Source organism: Oncorhynchus mykiss, chromosome 25 (genome assembly GCF_057628025.1).
Source record: "Oncorhynchus mykiss isolate SJ-2025 chromosome 25, ASM5762802v1, whole genome shotgun sequence".
Taxonomy (NCBI): Eukaryota; Metazoa; Chordata; class Actinopteri; order Salmoniformes; family Salmonidae; genus Oncorhynchus; species Oncorhynchus mykiss.
This window is the reverse complement of record NC_143046.1, coordinates 25,013,058-25,037,613: the sequence shown is the minus strand read 5'-3', so window position 1 is coordinate 25,037,613 and position 24,556 is coordinate 25,013,058. Positions and strand designations below refer to the sequence as shown.

The 24,556-nt window shown below is 43.3% G+C and overlaps 1 protein-coding gene across 1 annotated transcript in view; it reads left to right on the top strand.

Moving 5' to 3' along the window:
• Positions 1–2,096: 2,096 nt before the first annotated feature.
• LOC110504815 (A disintegrin and metalloproteinase with thrombospondin motifs 2) overlaps positions 2,097–24,556 on the top strand; it is a 241,852-nt gene continuing 219,392 nt past the window's right edge. Inside the window, exons 1-2 of the mRNA XM_036969571.2 lie at positions 2,097–2,372; positions 5,286–5,728. Of these exons, the coding sequence (XP_036825466.2) occupies positions 2,288–2,372; positions 5,286–5,728 (528 nt within the window). The 5' untranslated portion in view covers positions 2,097–2,287. The remainder of the gene's footprint in view (positions 2,373–5,285; positions 5,729–24,556) is intronic.

The window sequence follows — 24,556 nt, the reverse complement described above, 5'->3', positions numbered from 1 at the left end:
TATATATATATATATATATATATATATATATATATATATATATATATATATATATATATATATATATATATATATACACTGTGGGGCAAAAAAGTATTTAGTCAGCCTCCAATTGTGCAAGTTCTCCCACTGAAAAAGATGAGAAAGGCCTGTAATTTTCATCATAGGTACACTTCAACTATGACTGACAAAATGAGGGAAAAAAATCCAGAAAATCACATTGTAGGATTTTTAATGAATTTATTTGCAAATTATGGTGGAAAATAAGTATTTGGTCAACAACAAAAGTTTATCTCAATACTTTGTTATATACCCTTTGTTGGCAATGACAGAGGTCAAATGTTTTCTGTAAGTCTTCACAAGGTTTTCACACACTGTTGCTGGTATTTTGGCCCATTGTTCCATGCAGATCTCCTCTAGAGCAGTGATGTTTTGGGGCTGTTGCTGGACTTTCAACTCGCACTTTCAACTCCCTCCAGAGATTTTCTATGGGGTTGAGATCTGGAGACTGGCTAGGCCACTCCAGGACCTTGAAATGCTTCTTACGAAGCCACTCCTTCGTTGCCCCGGGCGGTGTGTTTGGGATCATTGTCATGCTGAAAGACCCAGCCACGTTTCATCTTCAATGCCCTCGCTGATGGAAGGAGGTTTTCACTCAAAATCTCACGATACATGGACCCATTCATTCTTTCCTTTACACCGATCAGTCGTCCTGGTCCCTTTGCAGAAAAACAGCCCCAAAGCATGATGTTTCCACCCCTATGCTTCACAGTAGGTACGGTGTTCTTTGGATGCAACTCAGCATTCTTTGTCCTCCAAACACGACGAGTTGAGTTTTTACCTATTTTGGTTTCATCTGACCATATGACATTCTCCCAATCTTCTTCTGGATCATCCAAATGCTCTCTAGCAAACTTCAGACGGGCCTGGACATGTACTGGCTTAAGCAGAGGGACACGTCTGGCACTGCAGGATTTGAGTCCCTGGCGGCGTAGTGTGTTACTGATGGTAGGCTTTGTTACTTTGGTTCCAGCTCTCTGCAGGTCATTCACTAGGTCCCCCCATGTGGTTCTGGGATTTTTGCTCACCGTTCTTGTGATCTTGCGTGGAGCCCCAGGTCGAGGGAGATTATCAGTGGTCTTGTATGTCTTCCATTTCCTAATAATTGCTCCCACAGTTGATTTCTTCAAACTAAGCTGCTTACCTATTGCAGATTCAGTCTTCCCAGCCTGGTGCAGGTCTACAATTTTGTTTCTGGTGTCCTTTGACAGCTCTTTGGTCTTGGCCATAGTGGAGTTTGGAGTGACTGTTTGAGGTTGTGGACAGGTGTCTTTTATCCTAATAACAAGTTCAAACAGGTGCCATTAATACAGGTAACAAGTGGAGGACAGAGAAGCCTCTTAAATAAGAAGTTACAGGTCTGTGAGAGCCAGAAATCTTGCTTGTTTGTAGGTAACCAAATACTTATTTTACACCATAATTTGCAAATAAATTCATTAAAAATCCTACAATGTGATTTTCTAGATGTTTTTTCTCATTTTGTCTGTCATAGTTGAAGTGTACCTATGATGAAAATTACAGGCCTCTCTCATCTTTTTAAGTGGGAGAACTTGCACAATTGGTGGCTGACTAAATACTTTTTTGCCCCACTGTATTTGACTGCACTGGGCCTTTAAAGTTACAAAACGAAATGTTCTCCATTATTTACTATTTTGGGGTGGACAGGGAGAGGTTGCTAATTTTCTCTGATTTTCCTGTGATTTATTTGAGCTGTCATGAACTGTCAAACAGTTGCAGCACACCCAATGTTTTCAGAACTATCCTCATATTTCCTCGCGCATTCCTGTGTGCACAACACATCGAGAGAAATGTGTGGGCGCACGTGTATGTGGAGTCGGGGAGTTGTCAGAGTGCAGAGGCAAGGAGCGAGCGAGACAGAGAGAGTGAGAGAGATAGAGAGGGAGGGGGGAGAGAGGGAGAGAGATAGAGAGGGAGGGGGAGGGAGGGAGAGAGAAGGGGAGGGGGAGAGAGAAGGGGAGGGAGGGAGGGAGAGAGAAGGGGAGGGGGGGAGAGAGAAGGGGAGGGGGGGAGAGAGAGAGGGAGGGAGAGAGAGAGTGAGTTAGAAAGGGAGAGAGAGAGAGGGAGGGAGCGTTCTCTCCCGGTGCACTTGGCAGTTAGTTGCGGGCTGCTGTGCTGTTGCTGTCGTGGCGGTGTGGCTAGTCGCGGGGAACTTTAGCACACTGGAGCCCGAAGTCCCACTCTCTCACCTGCGCAGTTTGGAGCTGCCATGGGTCTCGCGCCTGGATTTACAATCTTAATCATTCTGCCGGCCTTTCTTCACACGAGCGGCCTGTATATCGCCAGTAGCGTAGGTAGGTAAATGTGCGACTTATGTTTACAATATTTTGCTGTTTCCATACACCGGGGGTCAATTGGGTAGGCGCAACCTTCTGTGCGCACTGTGCGCCCAACAGCGTAGCCTAGGCTATAGTCGAGTTATATACATACCCTAAAGCATCCATTTTCAACTTAATAGATGGATGAAGGTTCCCGATACATTTACCAGAGAATCATCTCTGTGCTGTGGCATAAGGGCAGGCAGTGTTGTGAAGTGTGCGTTTCTCTTTCCTCTCCTCATCCGGGTGGTGACGCGGGCGCGCGGTTCAGGTTTTCGGACAGTCAGGGCAGGATAATTCTTTGTAAAGGATGCAAGGTTTGTTTGCCATGGAGTAACCGTATCTGATTATGTGGAGATCGCTGCTATCGATTTGGTCACAGGACAGAAAGATCGGATGTTATTGATTATAAATTAACATAATTCCGTTACATTTGAGTATAATAATAATAATAAACATAGCAGAATAATATAATTGCACAGGGTTTTACAGACAACTTTTTTTATTTTGTGTTTATGGGGAAAACATAGCTTATCAAAACTGTTATTATAGGATCAGTCTGATGAGATCTTGAAGGAATCAGGTGCCCTCGTCCAGGGCTCTTCCTAGCTTTTGGGGGCCCTAAGCCATATTTGGTGGACTGGTGCAGATTTTAAAAAAATCCGTTTTAAAACAAATTGCATGCGATTCTACTCATTTTCCATGGGGCAGATAGAACTTTGCCGTTTTAAAGCTAATTTCATGGAGTTCGAAACATTTTGACATGGAATGGAAAAAACATTTAGCAGTTTTAAAGCAAATTTCCTGTAATTCTACATATTTTGCCATGACTTATGCCATGTTAATATGATATCTGAGTGAGAGTGACTAACAAAATCAGTGGGGCCCCTTGAGCATGGCAGTTAACCCCCAACAACTGCTCCCCAGGCACCCTGCCGATGACGTGGATGTCGATTAAGGCACCTCTCTGATTCAGAAGGGTTGGGTTAAATGACACCTTTCAGTTGAATAAATTCCCCTTTCCCATAGAGGTCAGGGTCTGGGCATGTGCCTTGTGTGCCCGGTCAGTATTTCAGCCATGATTGCTACAAGGTTTAGATAGCTGGCTAAACTACCTTACCTAGCAATCTATATAATGTTAGCTGACATGGGCTAATTGAGTGACTGTTAGTGACTGACATAACAAAAGGAAAACTGCTGATGCACAACCAAATTTTGAAATTTCACATTGTGTATTCTACTATCCTAACTAACAGGAAGTTGAGACCTTGACTGGCTTCCTGAAAAAAGAGGTGCCCCTAGCGGCTGCAAGGCCCAAGCGGCTATATATGTCACTTGTACCTATAAACGCCACTGTTCTCAACTGCTTATTCTCACAACTGTTAGATAACAATATCCATTATAGACACTCATTATGCCTATAGTGATTAAAACACCATATTTATTATCCGTGTAAAGATATCCATTTCAGATATTAATAATAATATTGAGTGATATTGAGAAGGACAGTCAGAGGGTTAGTGTCACACTGATATGATCTAGTGTTGTGACTGTGAGTTGTGATACGTGGGCGAGGTGCTGCTTTCTGTCACTAGTGGTCCCGGAGGGAGCATCTCTCTCTCGCTCTCTCTCTCCCTCTCTCTCGCACATCTAAAAGCCGTCTCAGAGGGAGGTGTCACTGTCAGTGCCACAGTTTTAGGGCGATGCGTCGCCAAGAAAACGGCCTGTAATGCTTAGAGACCTGGTTATGGGGAAGTAGTAATGACGCAATAGGCTAATATAACTTTTATATGAATTAGGCTACATGATTACTTAGAAATATATTGCATGTCTCCTCAAGGCTTGAGAGGACAACATGAATTTTGCACAACTTGGTGCGTTGTACAGAATAGATAATGATGATGAGGATGACAATACATTATGTTACACTATAAGGCCTATATCTATCTTACCACTGGAATCCTTTAAAACAATTAGAATGAATTAGTTTGCCCTGTGTTTTCTGCTCTCTAGGTTAATCTCCTTGTGTTGTTGTCTCCTTGTGTGTCCACGGGGCGTTGGTATTAAGCCAACCAAGTGTTTCTTTACTCAACTGCATGCTATGGAAGTCAGCTCCATGGGAACCATGGCAGGCGGTGAGAAAACATTATTCAGCGTGTGAGAGTCGCAATTAGCACCTTGATCTTCTGCTGCTCTCTCTGTTGTCTCTGTGCTGCTGTGTGTGAGGAGATGACTGAGAAGGAGAGAGACGCACACGCACCCAACACACTGCCACTGCTGAGGCTGCCGTTTCCATGCGCGCAGCCCTGCAAGATGTGGGGTCACATCTGGGTTCAGAGGTGTGTGTGTGTGTGTGTGTGTGTGTGTGTGTGTGTGTGTGTGTGTGTGTGTGTGTGTTGGATAGGCTTATTTGATTGAAATCCATGCAGATTTTCTCAGTGATCAAGAAGTGATGCAATTAAGATGACCTTCTCTCTTTCCATCTCTCTCTCTCTCTCTCTTTCCCTCTCTCTCGCTGTCATTCTCTAATATACCCCCTTACCTCCCCCTTCTCTCTCTCTCTCTCTCTCTCTCTCTCTTTCGTTGTCATTCTCTAATATACCCCCTTAACTCCCCTTTCCCTCTTTCTCTCGTTGTCATTCTCTAATATACCTCCTTACCTTCCATTTCCTTCTTTCTCTCACTGTCATTCTCTAATATACCCCCTTACCTTCCATTTCCTTCTTTCTCTCTTCTCTAATTCTCTCATTCCTCCCCTTCATATCCTCTTTTCTCCTTCACTCTCCCTCTGCATTCCTCTCTCACCTCTCCTCTCACCTCCTATTTCTCCCATTCACCTCTCTCCTCCCTTCCTGTCTTCTCCCGTCCTCTCTCTCACCCCCTATTCAGACTCCCTGCAGCATGTCCTGGGGGAGTATGGACTGGTGAGGCCCGTGAGCGTGGACGCAGACGGCCACTTCTTGTCCCACGCTGTGTCAGCCGGCCTGGTGGGTGCGGGGCAGTCCCGTAGGCGCTGGAGGAGAGAGGCTGGAGAGAACGGGGGAGAAGGAGAAAGAGGCGAAGAAAAAGAGGGAATGTACGAGGAGGAGGACGGAGGGCCCCGACACAGACAGCTTTACTACAACGTCACCGTCTTCGGCCGGGAGTTCCACCTGCGTCTGCGTCACAACGCGCGACTGGTGGCCCCCGGAGCCAAGATGGAGTGGCATGACGATGACGACAGCAACGGGACAGCCACGCGCTCCGAGCCACTGCAGGGAGACTGTTTATATGTGGGTGATGTCACAGACACGCCCGGAACCACCGTAGCCATCAGCAACTGTGACGGCCTGGTGAGTTTTGGTTGTTTCGGTTACTGTAGAGTCAATGCAATTCACTGAACACATTATGACTGCTCTCCAATGGGAACATTTCCTGATTCTCAGCACTGTTACATGCTGTACTAGGGTTGTCCTTCTTTCTGCCCCTCTTTTCTACTCTGTACTAGGGTTGTCCTTCTTTCTGCTCCTCTTTTCTACCCTGTACTAGGGTTGTCCTTCTTTCTGTTCCTCTTTTCTACCCTGTACTAGGGTTGTCCTTCTTCCTGCTCCTCTTTTCTACCCTGTACTAGGGTTGTCCTTCTTTCTGCTCCTCTTTTCTACCCTGTACTAGGGTTGTCCTTCTTCCTGCTCCTCTTTTCTACCCTGTACTAGGGTTGTCCTTCTTTCTGTTCCTGTTTTCTACCCTGTACTAGGGTTGTCCTTCTTTCTGCTCCTCTTTTCTACCCTGTACTAGTGTTGTCCTTCTTCCTGCTCCTCTTTTCTACCCTGTACAGTATTTGCTGATTGGTGGAGCTTGGCCAAGCTCTGTAGTGTATGAACATTTAGCTCATATGACTGGATGAGATGTGCTGGTGATGTTTCTGTTTTGTAAATCTGTTATGGATTGTGCCAAGACGTTGCTCTTAAGGCGTCTCACCATTCAATGGCCTGTAAAGCATGTGGAGTGAGGTTATCAGTCACCAATCCTATCCCCTTCTTTAGAATGTGTGTGTGTGTGTGTGTGTGTGTGTGTGTGTGTGTGTGTGTGTGTGTGTGTGTGTGTGTGTGTGTGTGTGTGTGTGTGTGTGTGTGTGTGTGTGTGTGTGTATAGTGTGTATAGTGTGTATAGTGTGTATAGTGTGTGTGTGTGTGTGTGTGTGTGTGTGTGTGTGTGTGTGTGTGTGTGTGTGTGTGTGCGCGCATGTGTCAACGACTGCAAGACAGTGAGAGCAATCATGTCCGAGTTTCCATAGGAACGCCCAGTGCAGTTAATAGACCAATAAGAAAGAGAGTACCAATCCTCTCTGCCAATAACAGCTAGTTTCCAGCTTTCCCCTCCCCACTCAGACCATTATACAGACAGTCCTAGCAAAATTCTTGCTTTAAAAATTGCTCTTGCTAAGAAGCTATTTTTGTTTCTTTAAAACCATTTTGATTGAAAACAATCACAGTAAGGTAATTCATTGTTACCCAGAAATGATTTGATATTGAGATAAAAATGGCTGCATTGGACCTTTAAGAAGAGAAATTGTAGAAATAGGCAGTTAACTAGTGACGACCCCTTAACTTCTCTCTGGTAACTGAACCATGATAGGTAGGTACTGTATTTCGAAAATTAATCAACTGAATGATGTCTTTGGATGGAGGGAGGGAGGGAGGGAGGGAGGGAGGGAGGGAGGGAGGGAGGGAGGGAGGGAGGGAGGGAGGGAGGGAGGGAGGGAGGGAGGGAGGGAGGGAGGGAGGGAGGGAGGGAGACTGTGATCAGGTCTTGTTGAGGAGATGCAGGAGACTCCTGTACACTGTTGGCTGGGAAGGTGGAAGAGAATTGGTTTCACTTTTAAATAAAGTTCAGTACAGAAATCCTAACCTAGCCTCTTGGAATATTTTATGCATGAGTGTGTGTGGTTATAAACCTCTGCCCTGCTAATGGCTTTCCCCCTTGTCTAGCACACTCGGTCAAAGCTACAGAGGCTGTTGTTTGACGTGTGTGTGTTTGTGTGTGTGTGTGTGTGTTATTCTCTGCTCTCCTCTATGCATTAGAGAGATTACATTTAGAACTGGTTATCAATGGGATCTCTCAATGGGATCTCTTTTTTTTTTTTCACTACTCTACATCTCTATTGGGCCCAGATCTTCACTGCTCCATATCTATATTGGGCCCAGATCTTCACTACTCTACATCTCTATTAGGCCCAGATCTTCACTACTCTACATCTCTATTAGGCCCAGATGTTCACTGCTCTACATCTATATTGGGCCCAGACCTTCACTACTCTACATCTCTATTAGGCCCAGATCTTCACTACTCTATATCTATATTGGGCCCAGACCTTCACTACTCTACATCTCTATTAGGCCCAGATCTTCACTACTCTACATCTCTATTAGGCCCAGATCTTCACTACTCTACATCTCTATTGGGCCCAGATCTTTACTACTCTACATCTCTATTGGGCCCAGATCTTCACTACTCTACATCTCTATTAGGCCCAGATCTTCACTGCTCTACATCTATATTAGGCCCAGACCTTCACTACTCTACATCTCTATTAGGCCCAGATCTTCACTACTCTACATCTATATTAGGCCCAGATCTTCACTACTCTACATCTCTATTAGGCCCAGATCTTCACTGCTCTACATCTATATTAGGCCCAGACCTTCACTACTCTACATCTCTATTAGGCCCAGATCTTTACTACTCTACATCTATATTAGGCCCAGATCTTCACTGCTCTACATCTATATTAGGCCCAGACCTTCACCACTCTACATCTCTATTAGGCCCAGACCTTCACTACTCTACATCTATATTAGGCCCAGATCTTTACTACTCTACATCTATATTAGGCCCAGATCTTTACTACTCTACATCTCTATTAGGCCCAGACCTTCACTACTCTACATCTATATTAGACCCAGATCTTTACTACTCTACATCTCTATTAGGCCCAGATCTTCACTACTCTACATCTATATTGGGCCCAGACCTTCACTACTCTACATCTCTATTAGGCCCAGATCTTCACTACTCTACATCTATATTGGGCCCAGACCTTCACTACTCTACATCTCTATTAGGCCCAGATCTTCACTACTCTACATCTATATTGGGCCCAGACCTTCACTACTCTACATCTCTATTAGGCCCAGATCTTCACTACTCTACATCTCTATTAGGCCCATATCTTTACTACTCTACATCTCTATTAGGCCCAGATCTTCACTACTCTACATCTCTATTAGGCCCAGATCTTCACTACTCTACATCTATATTAGGCCCAGATCTTCACTACTCTACATCTATATTGGGCCCAGACCTTCACTACTCTACATCTCTATTAGGCCCAGATCTTCACTACTCTACATCTCTATTAGGCCCAGATCTTCACTACTCTACATCTCTATTAGGCCCAGACCTGCACTACTCTACATCTCTGCAATCAGACAGACAGACGGACGTACGGACGGACAGACGGACAGACGGACAGATAGCGAGACAGACAGAGAAGCCTGGATGTCCCTGCAGCCCTGAGTAGAACTGTGTAATAGACACTCAGAAAGGCTCAGTGATAGAATAGACATACAGTGCATTCGGAAAGTATTCAGACCCCATGACTTTTTCCACATTTTGTTTCGTTACAGCCTTATTCTAAAATGGATTAAATAAAAAAATGTCCTCAGCAATCTGGGATGGGCTGATGTTAGACCTATCATTATCCCTGCTACAGCTCGCAACAGGTGGGAGAACACCTGGCCAGCGGAGACATGTATTACACACGCACCTGGTCACTGCTGGGAAGCTAGCATCCCACATGGTCACACAGCACTCCAACTTATGGCAGATACATGCATGGTGAATACAGACTTCAGAACGAGCCAGACAAACCTCACCAGGCATAGAGACGTGATCCACGATGTAGGGTGATCAGAGAGCGTTTCCCTCTCTTTCATCTGTTCTCTTTATCCCCCCTTTCACTCCCCCCTCCATCTCCTTTTTATCTCGATCTACCCTCTCTCTCTCTCCCTATCCCCCCTTCTCTCTCCCCTCTTTCTCGCTCCCTGTCTTTCCCACAGCCACCAGCGGTAGAGACAGGTTGGATAGCTTTTCTAATGATGCTATTAAAAGTGCCTGGGGAAGGAAGGGGAGGAGGGGGAGGAGGAGGAAGAGAGAGAGAGAGATTGGTCCTTTAGCAGGTTGCCGTGTCTGTTTTCTAGCAGTGTTCTATCACCTAGGGTGAAGGGTGTTGCACTCTCTCTCCTTCCTATGGTGGATGAACTGGAGAAACAGCATAGTTTGTCTATATTTGGTTGTCCCTGTGCTGTAATGTATGTAGATTGTTGAACGATAAGTTAGAGACGGCCTTTAGGTGTCGCGTTTTGTATCCCCTAGGTGTGTGCATGTGTCTGTCTGTCTGTCCCGGTCTGTGTTATTAATGCACAGCATGAGCTGGGAGAAACTTGTCTATTTTTGTATTTGCGTTGAAAACAGGCTTTCATAACCACCTCGGAATCCAGACACAAGCGGAAACACCAAAGGCATTTACAGGTGTTGCAAAAGGATTGTTCTAGATCCGATTGGATTTGCCAATCGGTCCCCAACAATGGAATTTTTCATTTTGTGATGTTACTCTTGGATGCGCTACGTATTGTGGGTACACATCCATTTAAATGCTTTTTCACCATGCTATTCAATTTAAATACGATGTCACTATCTGTCTATGAATACCACCTGCCAGGCCATAATGGTAAATAATCATTTGTTCTTAACCTGCCTGCTAAAATAAAGGTTAAATAAACATAATAAATATGTAAATGGTGTCTGAGTCTATTCTTTATTAAGTTCCACAGTCCTTGTTGCTGTGTAACAGAGTCATTCCTCACGAAATCGAGGGAAAAACAATGATGATTTTGGGGAGTTTCACAAAATGTAATCCATAGAATTGTCCTTTGGAGCAAGGATTGTTTACGTACAGTGCCTTGCGAAAGTATTCGGCCCCCTTGAACTTTGCGACCTTTTGCCACATTTCAGGCTTCAAACAAAGATATAAAATTGTATTTTTTTGTGAAGAATCAACAACAAGTGGGACACAATCATGAAGTGGAACGACATTTATTGGATATTTCAAACTTTTTTAACAAATCAAAAACTGAAAAATTGGGCGTGCAAAATTATTCAGCCCCCTTAAGTTAATACTTTGTAGCGCCACCTTTTGCTGCGACTACAGCTGTAAGTCGCTTGGGGTATGTCTCTATCAGTTTTGCACATGGAGAGACTGATTTTTTTTCCCATTCCTCCTTGCAAAACAGCTCGAGCTCAGTGAGGTTGGTTGGAGAGCATTTGTGAACAGCAGTTTTCAGTTCTTTCCACAGATTCTCGATTGGATTCAGGTCTGGACTTTGACTTGGCCATTCTAACACCTGGATATGTTTATTTTTGAACCATTCCATTGTAGATTTTGCTTTATGTTTTGGATCATTGTCTTGTTGGAAGACAAATCTCCGTCCCAGTCTCAGGTCTTTTGCAGACTCCATCAGGTTTTCTTCCAGAATGGTCCTGTATTTGGCTCCATCCATCTTCCCATCAATTTTAACCATCTTCCCTGTCCCTGCTGAAGAAAAGCAGGCCAAACCATGATGCTGCCACCACCATGTTTGACAGTGGGGATGGTGTGTTGCTTTTACACCAAGCATAACGTTTTGCATTGTTGCCAAAAAGTTCAATTTTGGTTTCATCTGACCAGAGCACCTTCTTCCACGTTTGGTGTGTCTCCCAGGTGGCTTGTGGCAAACTTTAACCGACACTTTTTATGGATATCTTTAAGAAATTGCTTTCTTCTTGCCACTCTTCCATAAAGGCCAGATTTGTGCAATATACGACTGATTGTTGTCCTATGGACAGAGTCTCCCACCTCAGCTGTAGATCTCTGCAGTTCATCCAGAGTGATCATGGGCCTCTTGGCTGCATCTCTGATCAGAGATGGCCGCCTCGCTTCGCGTTCCTAGGAAACTATGCAGTTTTTTTTTTTTTACGTGTTATTTCTTACATTAGTACCCCAGGTCATCTTAGGTTTCATTACATACAGTCGAGAAGAACTACTGAATATAAGATCAGCGTCAACTCACCATCAGTACGACCAAGAATATGTTTTTCGCGACACGGATCCTGTGTTCTGCCTTACAAACAGGACAACGGAGTGGACCCTATGCAGCGACCCAAAAAAACGACTCCGAAAGAGAGGGAAACGAGGCGGTCTTCTGGTCAGACTCCGGGGACGGGCACATCGTGCACCACTCCCTAGCATTCTTCTTGCCAATGTCCAGTCTCTTGACAACAAGGTTGATGAAATCCGAGCAAGGGTAGCATTCCAGAGGGACATCAGAGACTGTAACGTCCTTTGCTTCACTGAAACATGGCTCACTGGAGAGACTCTATCCGAAGCGGTGCAGCCAACGGGTTTCTCCACGCATCGCGCTGACAGAAACAAACATCTTTCTGGTAAGAAGAGGGGCGGGGGCGTATGCCTCATGGCCAACGTGACATGGTGTGATGAAAGAAACATACAGGAACTCAAATCCTTCTGTTCACCTGATTTAGAATTCCTCACAATCAAATGTAGACCGCATTATCTACCAAGAGAATTCTCTTCGATTATAATCACAGCCGTATATATCCCCCCCCAAGCAGACACATCGATGGCTCTGAACAAACTTTATTTAACTCTCTGCAAACTGGAAACAATTTATCCGGAGGCTGCATTCATTGTAGCTGGGGATTTTAACAAGGCTAATCTGAAAACAAGACTCCCTAAATTTTATCAGCATATCGATTGCGCAACCAGGGGTGGAAAGACCTTGGATCATTGTTACTCTAACTTCCGCGACGCATATAAGGCCCTGCCCCGCCCCCCTTTCGGAAAAGCTGACCACGACTCCATTTTGTTGATCCCTGCCTACAGACAGAAACTAAAACAAGAGGCTCCCACGCTGAGGTCTGTCCAACGCTGGTCCGACCAAGCTGACTCCACACTCCAAGACTGCTTCCATCAGGTGGACTGGGAGATGTTTCGTATTGCGTCAGATAACATTGACGAATACGCTGATTCGGTGTGCGAGTTCATTAGAACGTGCGTTGAAGATGTCGTTCCCATAGCAACGATTAAAACATTCCCTAACCAGAAACCGTGGATTGATGGCAGCATTCGTGTGAAACTGAAAGCGCGAACCACTGCTTTTAATCAGGGCAAGGTGTCTGGTAACATGACCGAATACAAACAGTGCAGCTATTCCCTCCGCAAGGCTATCAAACAAGCTAAGCGCCAGTACAGAGACAAAGTAGAATCTCAATTCAACGGCTCAGACACAAGAGGCATGTGGCAGGGTCTACAGTCAATCACGGACTACAGGAAGAAATCCAGCCCAGTCACGGACCAGGATGTCTTGCTCCCAGGCAGACTAAATTACTTTTTTGCCCGCTTTGAGGACAATACAGTGCCACTGACACGGCCTGCTACGAAAACATGCGGTCTCTCCTTCACTGCAGCCGAGGTGAGTAAGACATTTAAACGTGTTAACCCTCGCAAGGCTGCAGGCCCAGACGGCATCCCCAGCCGCGCCCTCAGAGCATGCGCAGACCAGCTGGCCGGTGTGTTTACGGACATATTCAATCAATCCCTATACCAGTCTGCTGTTCCCACATGCTTCAAGAGGGCCACCATTGTTCCTGTTCCCAAGAAAGCTAAGGTAACTGAGCTAAACGACTACCGCCCCGTAGCACTCACATCCGTCATCATGAAGTGCTTTGAGAGACTAGTCAAGGACCATATCACCTCCACCCTACCTGACACCCTAGACCCACTCCAATTTGCTTACCGCCCAAATAGGTCCACAGACGATGCAATCTCAACCACACTGCACACTGCCCTAACCCATCTGGACAAGAGGAATACCTATGTGAGAATGCTGTTCATCGACTACAGCTCGGCATTCAACACCATAGTACCCTCCAAGCTCGTCATCAAGCTCGAGACCCTGGGTCTCGACCCCGCCCTGTGCAACTGGGTACTGGACTTCCTGACGGGCCGCCCCCAGGTGGTGAGGGTAGACAACAACATCTCCTCCCCGCTGATCCTCAACACTGGGGCCCCACAAGGGTGCGTTCTGAGCCCTCTCCTGTACTCCCTGTTCACCCACGACTGCGTGGCCACGTACGCCTCCAACTCAATCATCAAGTTTGCGGACGACACAACAGTGGTAGGCTTGATTACCAACAACGACGAGACGGCCTACAGGGAGGAGGTGAGGGCCCTCGGAGTGTGGTGTCAGGAAAATAACCTCACACTCAACGTCAACCAAACAAGGAGATGATTGTGGACTTCAGGAAACAGCAGAGGGAACACCCCCCTATCCACATCGATGGAACAGTAGTGGAGAGGGTAGCAAGTTTTAAGTTCCTCGGCATACACATCACAGACAAACTGAATTGGTCCACTCACACAGACAGCATCGTGAAGAAGGCGCAGCAGCGCCTCTTCAACCTCAGGAGGCTGAAGAAATTCGGCTTGTCACCAAAAGCACTCTCAAACTTCTACAGATGCACAATCGAGAGCATCCTGGCGGGCTGTATCACTGTATATCTTTATGTTTGAAGCCTGAAATGTGGCAAAAGGTCGCAAAGTTCAAGGGGGCCGAATACTTTCGCAAGGCACTGTATATAGGACATTTGTATCTAGGAGCATAATTGAGAAATAATTACTCAAAGTTGGTATATCTACGCCATTTTAGCCTTACCCAGGCCTCCTTCAAGACTCCATAATGTTTAATCCATAATGTTTAATCCAAAGAAAAAATGTGTGTAATATGTGTAATTTATCACTTGCTCTGTAATATGATTACTATTTAGATTTTTTTATTTTATTAAATACATTCATTTATTAATATTGAAAAATGTGAACATTAACATTGAAATAATTTAGCAAATGTTTTTTATTGTTGAATATAATATACTCTATGGGCATATCAACGTTCCAGAGTGGGATCTCTTCTAGTTTTAAAGTTATGGCCCATTTTATATAGATTAACGTCGTTGTCAATATAACCAATCACAGTCCCCCTTTCACTTGTATCATGGCACATCCTGCAAATCACCAGCAGAGGGAGACCATTTTGAATCCATTTTCACATTCACTCTGTTGGTAACACTTACAAACTGGATCATAACTCTAAAAGTAGCAGAGATCCCACTCTGATATGCCCGTACAATATATAATGTTATGTTCAAAATATATTGAAATGTTCAACAAGCTCTTACAGTCTCAGTAAAGAAATAGACATTCATCAATGTTTCTCAAATGTCACATTTCAAAGTCTTTAAGATTAAATGTAGGCCTTAACTCTGAATTTGTAAAGTTAGGGTTTAATCATTAACTCTGAATTCTTAAGGTTAGGCATGAACTCAGAATGGTTAGGGTAAGGGTTAATGTTTGGGATACGTTTATAACAAAAATATCAGAAATGATTACTGGCAGTGGTGGAAAAAGTACCCAATTGTCATACTTGAGTAAAAGTAGAGATACCTTAATAGAAAGTTACTCAAGTAAAAGTGAAAGTCAGCCAGTAAAATAGTACTTGAGTAAAAGTCTAAAATGATTTGGTTTTAAATATAATTAAGTATCAAAATTAAATGTAATTGCTAAAATATACTTAAGTAGCAAAAGTAAAAGTATAAATAATTTAAAATATCTTATATTATTGCAAAGCAGAAGGGACCATTTTCTTGTTTTTAAAATGTACGGATAGCCAGGGGCACACTCCAACATTCCAACACTCCAACATATTATTAACGGAAGATGCATTTGTGTTTAGTGAGTCCAGAGGAGGTAGGGATGACCACGTGTTCTCTTGAAACGTGCGTGAATGTTCCTGTCCTGCTAAGCTAAGCATTCAAAATATAATGAATATAAGATAATATAATATCGAATAAAATATAATATAATATAAAAATTTGGTTGTCAGTGAAAATGTATGGAGTATAAAGTACAATGTATTCTTTAGGAATGTAATGAAGGTAAAGTAAAAGTTGTCAAAAATGTAAATAGTAAAGTAAAGTACAGATACCCCCAAAGATTACTGAATGTAGTACTTTAAAGTATTTTTACTGGATTCAAACATGCAACCATAGAAACCAGAGGCAGATGCTTACACCCATCAATCACTCCTGTCCACAACATCCTAGAAAATCGAAGTCTACTTGAAGGTAACAGTGCTCACTGTTGCCCCTAGTGGCCAGTTTCCACATAATCTCCCGACGTCAAATAGTGACTTGTATCATGGGTAACCTGCCTGATAAAAATTGCCAAATCAAACATTTTATGTATATATTTTTTTAGCAAAGTATTACTCATATTACAGAGAAAGCTCTATAGCTTCATATGACATCTATGCTTGCTTATTATTACTCAATGATGCTTTTAGAGACAAATGTTAAATATATGTGAACAATCCTTCCTCCAAAATGATTACATTTTGTGAAAATCCTCCAAATCATGGTATTTTTTTGTTTTGGTTTCATGAAGAATCTCAACAGAGAGATAGTCTACAGATACTGTACTGTTCAGTCTTTCCATCCCACCCCAGTATCACATGTCAGCAGAGGACTTAATCATGCCAGTTTACAGCCCAGCCAGTCACATCAGGCAGGCGTGGCAGTGTTTAGGCTGGGACCTGATGATCACAATAATAGACTCACACCAAGTGCCAATGACACGTCCATTTACCCCAGACAGCCCCGTAACAGTCATTACATCTACATTATAGAGCCATAGAAAACCATTCAGCCAGGCCAGGTAGTGGTGCGGCGTGGGGGGCTTGGGCCTCTATAGGCCTCTACAGTGTGTTTCATTCACACACACAGCGAGGGTCAGGCGATAAGCAGCTCTCCATTGTAATCAGCTCAAATTGAAATGATGACATAAATTACAGAGCAACACTACAGCTGTTATTGACCCCGGTTGTCCCGGAGTGGCGGAAAGAGAAGAGAGAGATGGGGCTGAGGGGCTGCAGGGAGAGCCGGGTGGCTGGCTGGGTATGAATGAGAAAGAGAATGAGAGAGAGACTGACTCCACAATGCAGCGTAGCCCACTCAGACACTCAAACACACAATTACTCAATCTAGGGCTATTATCAGGCAGTCAGTGGTAGGAACACTCTGACAGCGGTACGCTACTGCTGCGGTACATAGCTCAGAGCACAGTAGAGCAGAGCATGCTTTTACCACAGCTGTGATTTCAGTCTGCCTCTTATTCAATGCACTTAACCAGCCCCCCTGTTTTCCTCTCTCTCCCTCTAACGGTATTTCTCTCTCTCTCTCTTTCTCTCTCTCTCTCTCTCTCTCTCTCTCTCTCTCTCTCTCTCTCTCTCTCTGTCGCTCTCTCTCTCGCTCTCTCTCTGTCGCTCTCACACACACAAACACACACTCACACAAAAAAACTAACTCACACACACAGAGGGTCCGTGTCTCCAGGTGTTATTGGACTGTTTTTACCTGCCTGCATCCACATTGGCCCAGATATGTCTCACCCTATCTATTTATTTATCTCTCTCTCTCTCTCTCTCTCTCTCTCTCTCTCTCTCTCTGTCGCTCTCTCTCTCGCTCTCTCTCGGTCGCTCTCTCTCGCTCTCTCTCGCTCTCTCTCACTCTCTTTCTCTATCTCGCTCTCTCTCTCTCTATCTCTATCTCGCCCTCTCTCGCTCTCTCGCTCTCTCTCTCTCTCTCTCGTTCTCTCGCTCGCTCTCTTCCAGGCACTAAGCCTCTGTAATCCAAAGGTTAGCATTGCTAACAAGTACATGTAAAGTCTCATAGCAAATACTAGCTAAATGCTAACATTGCGAACATTTTATACAGACTCTGAAAAATAATTTGCAACTCATAAAGTTATACAAGGATCATCAAGGCAACTGATTTTGTATGTGTGATATCCAGTTCCGGTGGCATGCATTGAAACACTTTCTTTTGCAAATTACTATGAAATAGCAGACTTATTTCTTAAAACTTATCAATACTAAACATCATATTAAGCTTTGGGACGTTCATTGTGTGACAAGAAATAACTGGCAGGTCTATTAAGCTCCAGCAGCTTGAATTTGTCCATTCACAGTTCAGCTGTGGGAACATGGCGTCTTGCAACACCAGACAACAGAAAGAGCAGGCCGCTACTATCCGAGAGATTGTTTGTGACGAGATTACCTCTGCCCCCAACTTGCAATTAAAATCGGTAAATAAATCATTGGCAGTGCTCACTAATGAAGTGGATACCTATTCAACTAAAGTGGAAAGTCTGAAGAAGACAACCAATGCCACAGAGGGGTGACTTCAAGACCTGGGAACAGTGTGAGGTAAATTAGAAAGGATAATCAACTCCTAAAAGAGAAAACCAGAATCACTCAGTAATCATTCCTGTACGTTCAATGTGTGGGTCACAGGACTTGAAACTGGTGTGGAAGCGGGCATCCCAACTTCTTTCATGAGCAATCTTTTCTATGAACTGTTCGGGCAGGAGAAGCTGGGTCCCATGCCTGATTAACATAGATCACCGCACGGGTTAATTCTGAAATAGCTCTCGTTGTATGACTGTATGAATCCACAGCTTTCAGATGGGGCTTCATCCACCAGGCAAGAATTATCTTGACCTTCCAGAACCCAACACTCATGTTTCCACTGCAAGGTAGCTCAAGACTTCATTGAGAAGCACATCACACCCAACACACAAGGGGACAAGCCGACAGATGGAACACCCATGTTTGTCTCATTATTCAGGTATGCTATCCATGCACAATCATGCAGCCTAGCCACTAGTGGAAAAGTTCCCAATTGTCTCACTTGAGGAAAAGTAAATAGACATTTGAAAATGACTCAAGTAAAAGTGAAAGTCATCCATTAAAATACTACTTGAGTAAAAGTCTAAAAGTCATTGATTGAACACAACCACTCAAAATTGATTTAACCTGTTTCAAATGATGCGACACAACCAATATAAGCCAGTTCAGAGAGCAAACAGGTTGTTGAAGGTGGGAAGGAGAAAGTCTGAGAATGGATACTGTAGTATAGTGCATTGTAGACTGTATACTGTACAATGGACAAATTGTATGGCCCTGAACATTGTACTTTCCATTTATTAACAGTACTGACTGCTCAATAGATTTTGACTGGTTGCAGGTTCATATCAACAAAGAACAAGAATTACAGTATCACAGAGACAAAGGACAGGTTTGTGAGATGCAGGGTACAGTACTGTAAAAATAGGGGTACAAGGAGGAGGAAGAACAGTAAAACAAAATTGCAAAGAGCAAAGCAGAGTAGTAATTTCTGATCAATTTTGAGCTACTATGATAGAACATGTTTTCATTCATCAAAAGACAATGACGGAAAAATATGAATATTTATTTAGATTAAAAAAGTACTTCTCCCTGAGAATTGTATGTTTTGAACAATGTGTTTTCTATATTTCGGTGTATTGTTTACTGACTGCTTGAGAGTGTATATCATTTTGATCACTTTGTTTATGATTTGAGAGCAGTGTTTGATTTTGAACAAAGGTAAAACTGTTTTGAGGCTAATTTTTTATTTTGCAAGAGGAGTCAGAGGTTATGTAAATAGTGCTTGAAGATGAGGTTTTGTGTTGTATGTTTTCAGGAAATGGAGCAAGGTTTCAGAAATTGTGTTTTAGCAATTAAGAAAAACTGTAATTACAATTTGGATGGTGGATTAAAAATACAGGTGTCCTTCCTAACTCAGTTGCCAGAGAGGAAGGAAACCACTCAGGAATTTCACCATGAGGACAATGGTGGCTTTAAAACATTTAAAGAGTTTAACGGCTGTGATAGGAGAAAACTCAGGATGGATCAACAACATTGTAGTTACTCCACAATACCAACCTAAATGACAGAGTGAAAAGAAGGAATCCTGTACCGAATAAAAATAGTCCAAAACATGCATCCTGTTTGCAAAAAGTGACTAAAGAAAAACTGTAAGAAATGTGTCAAAGAAATGAAATTGATGTCCTGAATACAAAGCATTGCTTCTGGTGCAAATCCAACACAACACATCACTGAGTACCACTCTTCATATTTTCAAGCATGGTGGTGGCTGCTTCTTGTTAGGGGTATGCTTTTCATCGACAAGGACTAGGGAGTTTCTTTAGAATAAAAATAAATGGAATGAAGCTAATCACAGGCAAAATCCTTGAGGAAACCTGCTTCAGTCTGCTTTTCAACAGACACTGGGAGACAAATTCATCTTTCAGCAGGACAATAACCTAAAACACAAAAACAAATATACACTGGAGTTGCTTACCAAGACAACATTGAAGGTTCAAGAGTGGCCTAGTTTTGACTTAAATCAGCTGGAAATCTATGGCAAGACTTGAAAATGGTTGTCATGCAATGATCAACAACCAACTTGGAATGCCGCAACAGATGACCTGGTGTTCACAAACACCTGACCTCAACCCAAATTAGATGGATTGGTATGAGTTGGACCGCAGAGTGAAGGAAAAGCAGCCAACAAGTGCTCAGCATATGTGGGAACTCCTTCAAGACTGTTGGAAAAGCATTCCAGGTGAAGCTGGTTGTGAGAATGCCAAGAGTGTGCAAAGCTGTCAGCTGGCAAAGGGTGGCTACTTGGAAGAATAAGAACTATATTAAGATTTGTTTAACACTTTTTTGGTTAATACATGATTCCATATGTGTTGTTTCATAGTTTTGTTAACTTCACTCTTATTCTGCAATGTAGAAAATAGTAAAACTAAATATAAATCCTTGAATAAGTAGGTGTGTCCCAACTTTTGACTGGTACTGTATATATAACAGCACTTACATTTGACCGGGACAGCTCTAGCATGGCAGAAATGTGATGAACTGACTTGTTGGAAAGTTGGCATTCTATTACGGTGCCACATTGAAAGTCACTGACCTCTTTAGAGTGCCACATATTGTTGTACATATAGTGTATATACCTATTTTAATATTTTTTTACTTTCTTTGCTTTCAGGCCTACGGGAAGGGTTGGTATGGCAAGAGTTTTCTCTGGTCGTTGGGAAGCAACCTTGTAATGTATTTTTCGTTATGTGTCAGACCGCAAGACTGGCTGTCGCCATTGGCTTCAACTAATGGATGTTAATAAAAATCATGAAAAAAAATACATGTCTGGGGACTACCAGTAAGCGTCATAATAAAAAAAGAATGTGACAGGTGAAATGAAGAATGCAATCTTCTTTCTCCTAACGTATTACACAAATTGAATGCAGGTATTTACTATTGATATTTATAAAATAAACTTCAAATAAATGGTTTAAACGGTATTGACGGTATTGAAAACCCATCTTGTGGCTATTTCTAAATAACCAGGTATATGGTATATACAGTATACCGCCCAAGCCTAAATGAGGTCAGTGGAATTTATCTGTGACGTCACAATGAGGTTAGTCGAATGTATCTGTGACATCACAATGAGGTCAGCTGTCTGGCTGTGTGCTGTTCCCACCAACATATCCATCTCTCCTCTGGACGCAGTGTTAGCTGGTTTTACCTCAGAGCTGAGGATCAGGTGTCTTTGTACTCCCAAACCATCTGTAGTCTGGAGTTTTCCCAGAGCCCTGTGTGTACTGGTGTGTTTGTAATCTTCACAAACAAAATACATGAGGGAGGGAGGGAGAGAGAGAGAGAGAGAGAGAGCAGAAGAAAGACAGGGATTCTCTATGTACCCAACCAGAGCATCAACAACAACAACAATACCATTACCGGCACCACCTGCTCAGAGTCAGACCACAGTCAGACAGGAAGGAATGATTCAAGTGGTGTCCCTGATCAGCATATATAAACTCTGGTATTTCCTATCTCTTTCTCATTGATCAACAGTGCACAGTTTAACCACTAGTATCTCTATAGTTGGATAGTATGACAGACAAATCCCAATTGGCCCCCTGTCCAGGAAGGCTTTCTCAAGCTGATGTGCACTGGGGTTGACCAATATGGGCGAGGTGGCTGGAGGTACATTTGGCATTAGGACAAGTATACAGTTCTGGAAAAAATGAAGAGACCTCTGCAAAATGATCAGCTTCTCTGGTTTTACTATTTATAGGTATGTGTTTGGGTAAAATTAACATTTTATTTTATTCTATAAACTACTGACAACATTTCTCTCCATCTCCAAATAAAAATATTGTCATTTAGAGCACTTTTTTGCATTTATTTGACAACTGGTCAAAATAACCAAAAGATGCGGTGTTGTCAGACCTCGAATAATGGAAAGAAATTAAGTTCATATTCGTTTTTAAATACAATACTAATGTTTTAACAAAGGAATCCTTCAGAAATCAACCTTGTACGTGGCTTGATTAATGCGTCCTTCACAAAGACACATCTGCCCGATTCTGACCAAATCTGCCCGATTCCTGCCTGAAGCACCCCATTTCATCATCGATCCTCTACCAAATTTCATAGTGGGTGCGAGACCTGGAGAGGCCTACAAGCCACAGTCTCGCACCCACTGTGAAATTTGGTAGAGGATCGGTGATGATCTGGGGGTTGTCCGCACCCTAGGTTGTCCTGGAAGAAAACTTGCTTCCTTCTGCTCTGACAATGTTCCCCAACTCTGAGGATTGGTTTTTCCAGCAGGACAATGCTACATGCCACACAGCCAGGTCAATCAAGGTGTGGATGGAGGACCACCAGATCAAGACCCTGTCACGGCCAGCCCAATCTCCAGACCTGAACCCCATTGAAAACCTCTGGAGTGTGATCAAGAGGAAGATGGATGGTCACAAGCCATCAAACAATACCGAGCTGCTTGAATTGTTGCGCCAGGAGTGACATAAAGTCTCCCAACATCAATGTGAAAGACTGATGGAGAACATGCCAAGACGCATGAAAGCTGTGATTGAAAATAAGGGTTATTCCACCAAATATTGATTTCTGACGTCTCCCGAAGTTAAAACATTAGTCTTGTGTTTCGAAACGAATATGAACTTATTTTCTTTCCATTACTCGAGGTCTGACAACACTGCATCTTTTTTGTTATTTTGACCAGTTGTCATTTTCTGCAATTAAATGCTCTAAATGACAATATTTTTATTTGGAATTTGGGAGAAATGTTGTCAGTGGTTTATAGAGTTAAAAGCAACATTTTCATTTTACCAAAACCTATATCTATAAATAGTACAACCAGAGAAAGTGATCATTTTGCAGTGGTCTCTTCTTTTTTCCAGTGCTGTATATTTTCTGTTCCTTCTACTTCCTACTTCAGAGTAGGAGTGCTGTTCTAGGATCAGTTTAGCCTTTTAGTTCATAATGAATATGATTGTATGGACAGATCATAGACAGCTCTTCCACTCTGAGATGCTTTGTGGATAGGGGCCCTGGTCTCAATAAATAGGGATTGGTGGAAGCTTGTGTATATTTTGTTAAATGTGTCCTATTTGTTGTTGTTGTTTTAGTTTGTTGAATGTTTTGCTATGCGTTTCCTGGTTTGCCGTCTGTGTGTCCGTCTGGCCTTTCTGCCTGTCTATCTATCTCATTGGCTGTGTGTGGAGGAGCTCAGCATTGGATGCAAGCAGTGAAGTAGCAGAAATCTCACTCGATTACACAAATTTCCACCCTTGGTCCCAAAAAATCTATGTTTTTGTTTTGAAATAGATGTGTTTGAATGTGTTCGTTTCCCCCCCTAAATGTGTTATGTTTTGGATCTTTGTATTTGCAGGGCGGAGTCCTGTCTCTCTCTCTCAACATTCATAATAACGAATGCTCTGTGGTTGCTGTCTGAAAAACAGAAGAAAAAAAAATATTGATCTGATACTTTGATGTTTGTGATTGATAGCCTGCCAATGTGTACAGTAGGAGGGAGCTTTAGAGATGAAATGACACAATGACAATGACACAACAAGTATCAGAATAACCTATCTGAGTGACTCAACAAAGTGGCATTGCTGTAAGATGACCTTGCCATTAGTGCCTTGTAAAAAATCCATATCTGGGTAAAATACCATTGAGTAATCACTGTTCTACTCACACCTTGAATCAAAGCCAGGGCATTAGCACCCTATTATCAGTCACAGTGATATGTCTTCACAGCACCCTATCATCAGAACAGTGCTATGTCTTCACAGTACCCTATCAACAGTCACAGTATTAGGTCTTCACAGTACCGTATCAACAATCACAGTGCTAGGTCTTCACAGTACCCTATCAACAGTCACAGTGCTAGGTCTTCACCACACCCTATCATCAGTCACAGTGCTAGGTCTTCACCGCACCCTATCATCAGTCACAGTGCTAGGTCTTCACAGTACCCTATCAACAATCAGAGTGCTAGGTCTTCACAGTACCCTATCATCAGTCACAGCGCTAGGTCTTCACAGTACCCTATCATCAGTCACAGTGCTAGGCTTTCACCGCACCCTATCATCAGTCACTGTGCTAGGTCTTCACAGTACCCTGTCGTCAGCCACAGTGCTAGGTCTTCACAATACACTTTCATCAGTTCAGTGCTAGGTCTTCACAGTACCCTATCATCCGTCACAGTGCTAGGTCTTCACTGTACTCTATCATCAGTCACAGTGCTAGGTCTTCACCACACCCTATCATCAGCCACAGTACTAGGTCTTCACCACGCCCTATCATCAGTTCAGTGCAAATCTTCACCGCACCCTATCATCATTCACAGTGCTAGGTCTTCACCACACCCTATCATCAGTGACAGTGCAAGGTATTCACCTCAACCTATCATCTGTCACAGTGCTAAATCTTCACCGCACCGTATCATCAGTCACAGTGCTAGGTCTTCACAGTGCCCTGTCTTTAGCCACAGTGCTAGGTCTTCAGGGTACCCTATCATCAGTCACAGTGCTAGGTCTTCACCACGCCCTAACATCAATCACAGTGCAAGGTATTCACTGCAACCTATCACCAGTCACAGTGCTAGGTCTTCACAGTACCCTTTCATCAGTCACAGTGCTAGGTCTTCACCACACCCTATCATCAGTCACAGTGCAAGGTCTTCACCACGCCCTATCATCAGTCACAGTGCTAGGTCTTCACCACACACTAACATCAGTCACAGTGCTAGGTCTTCACCACACCCTATCACCA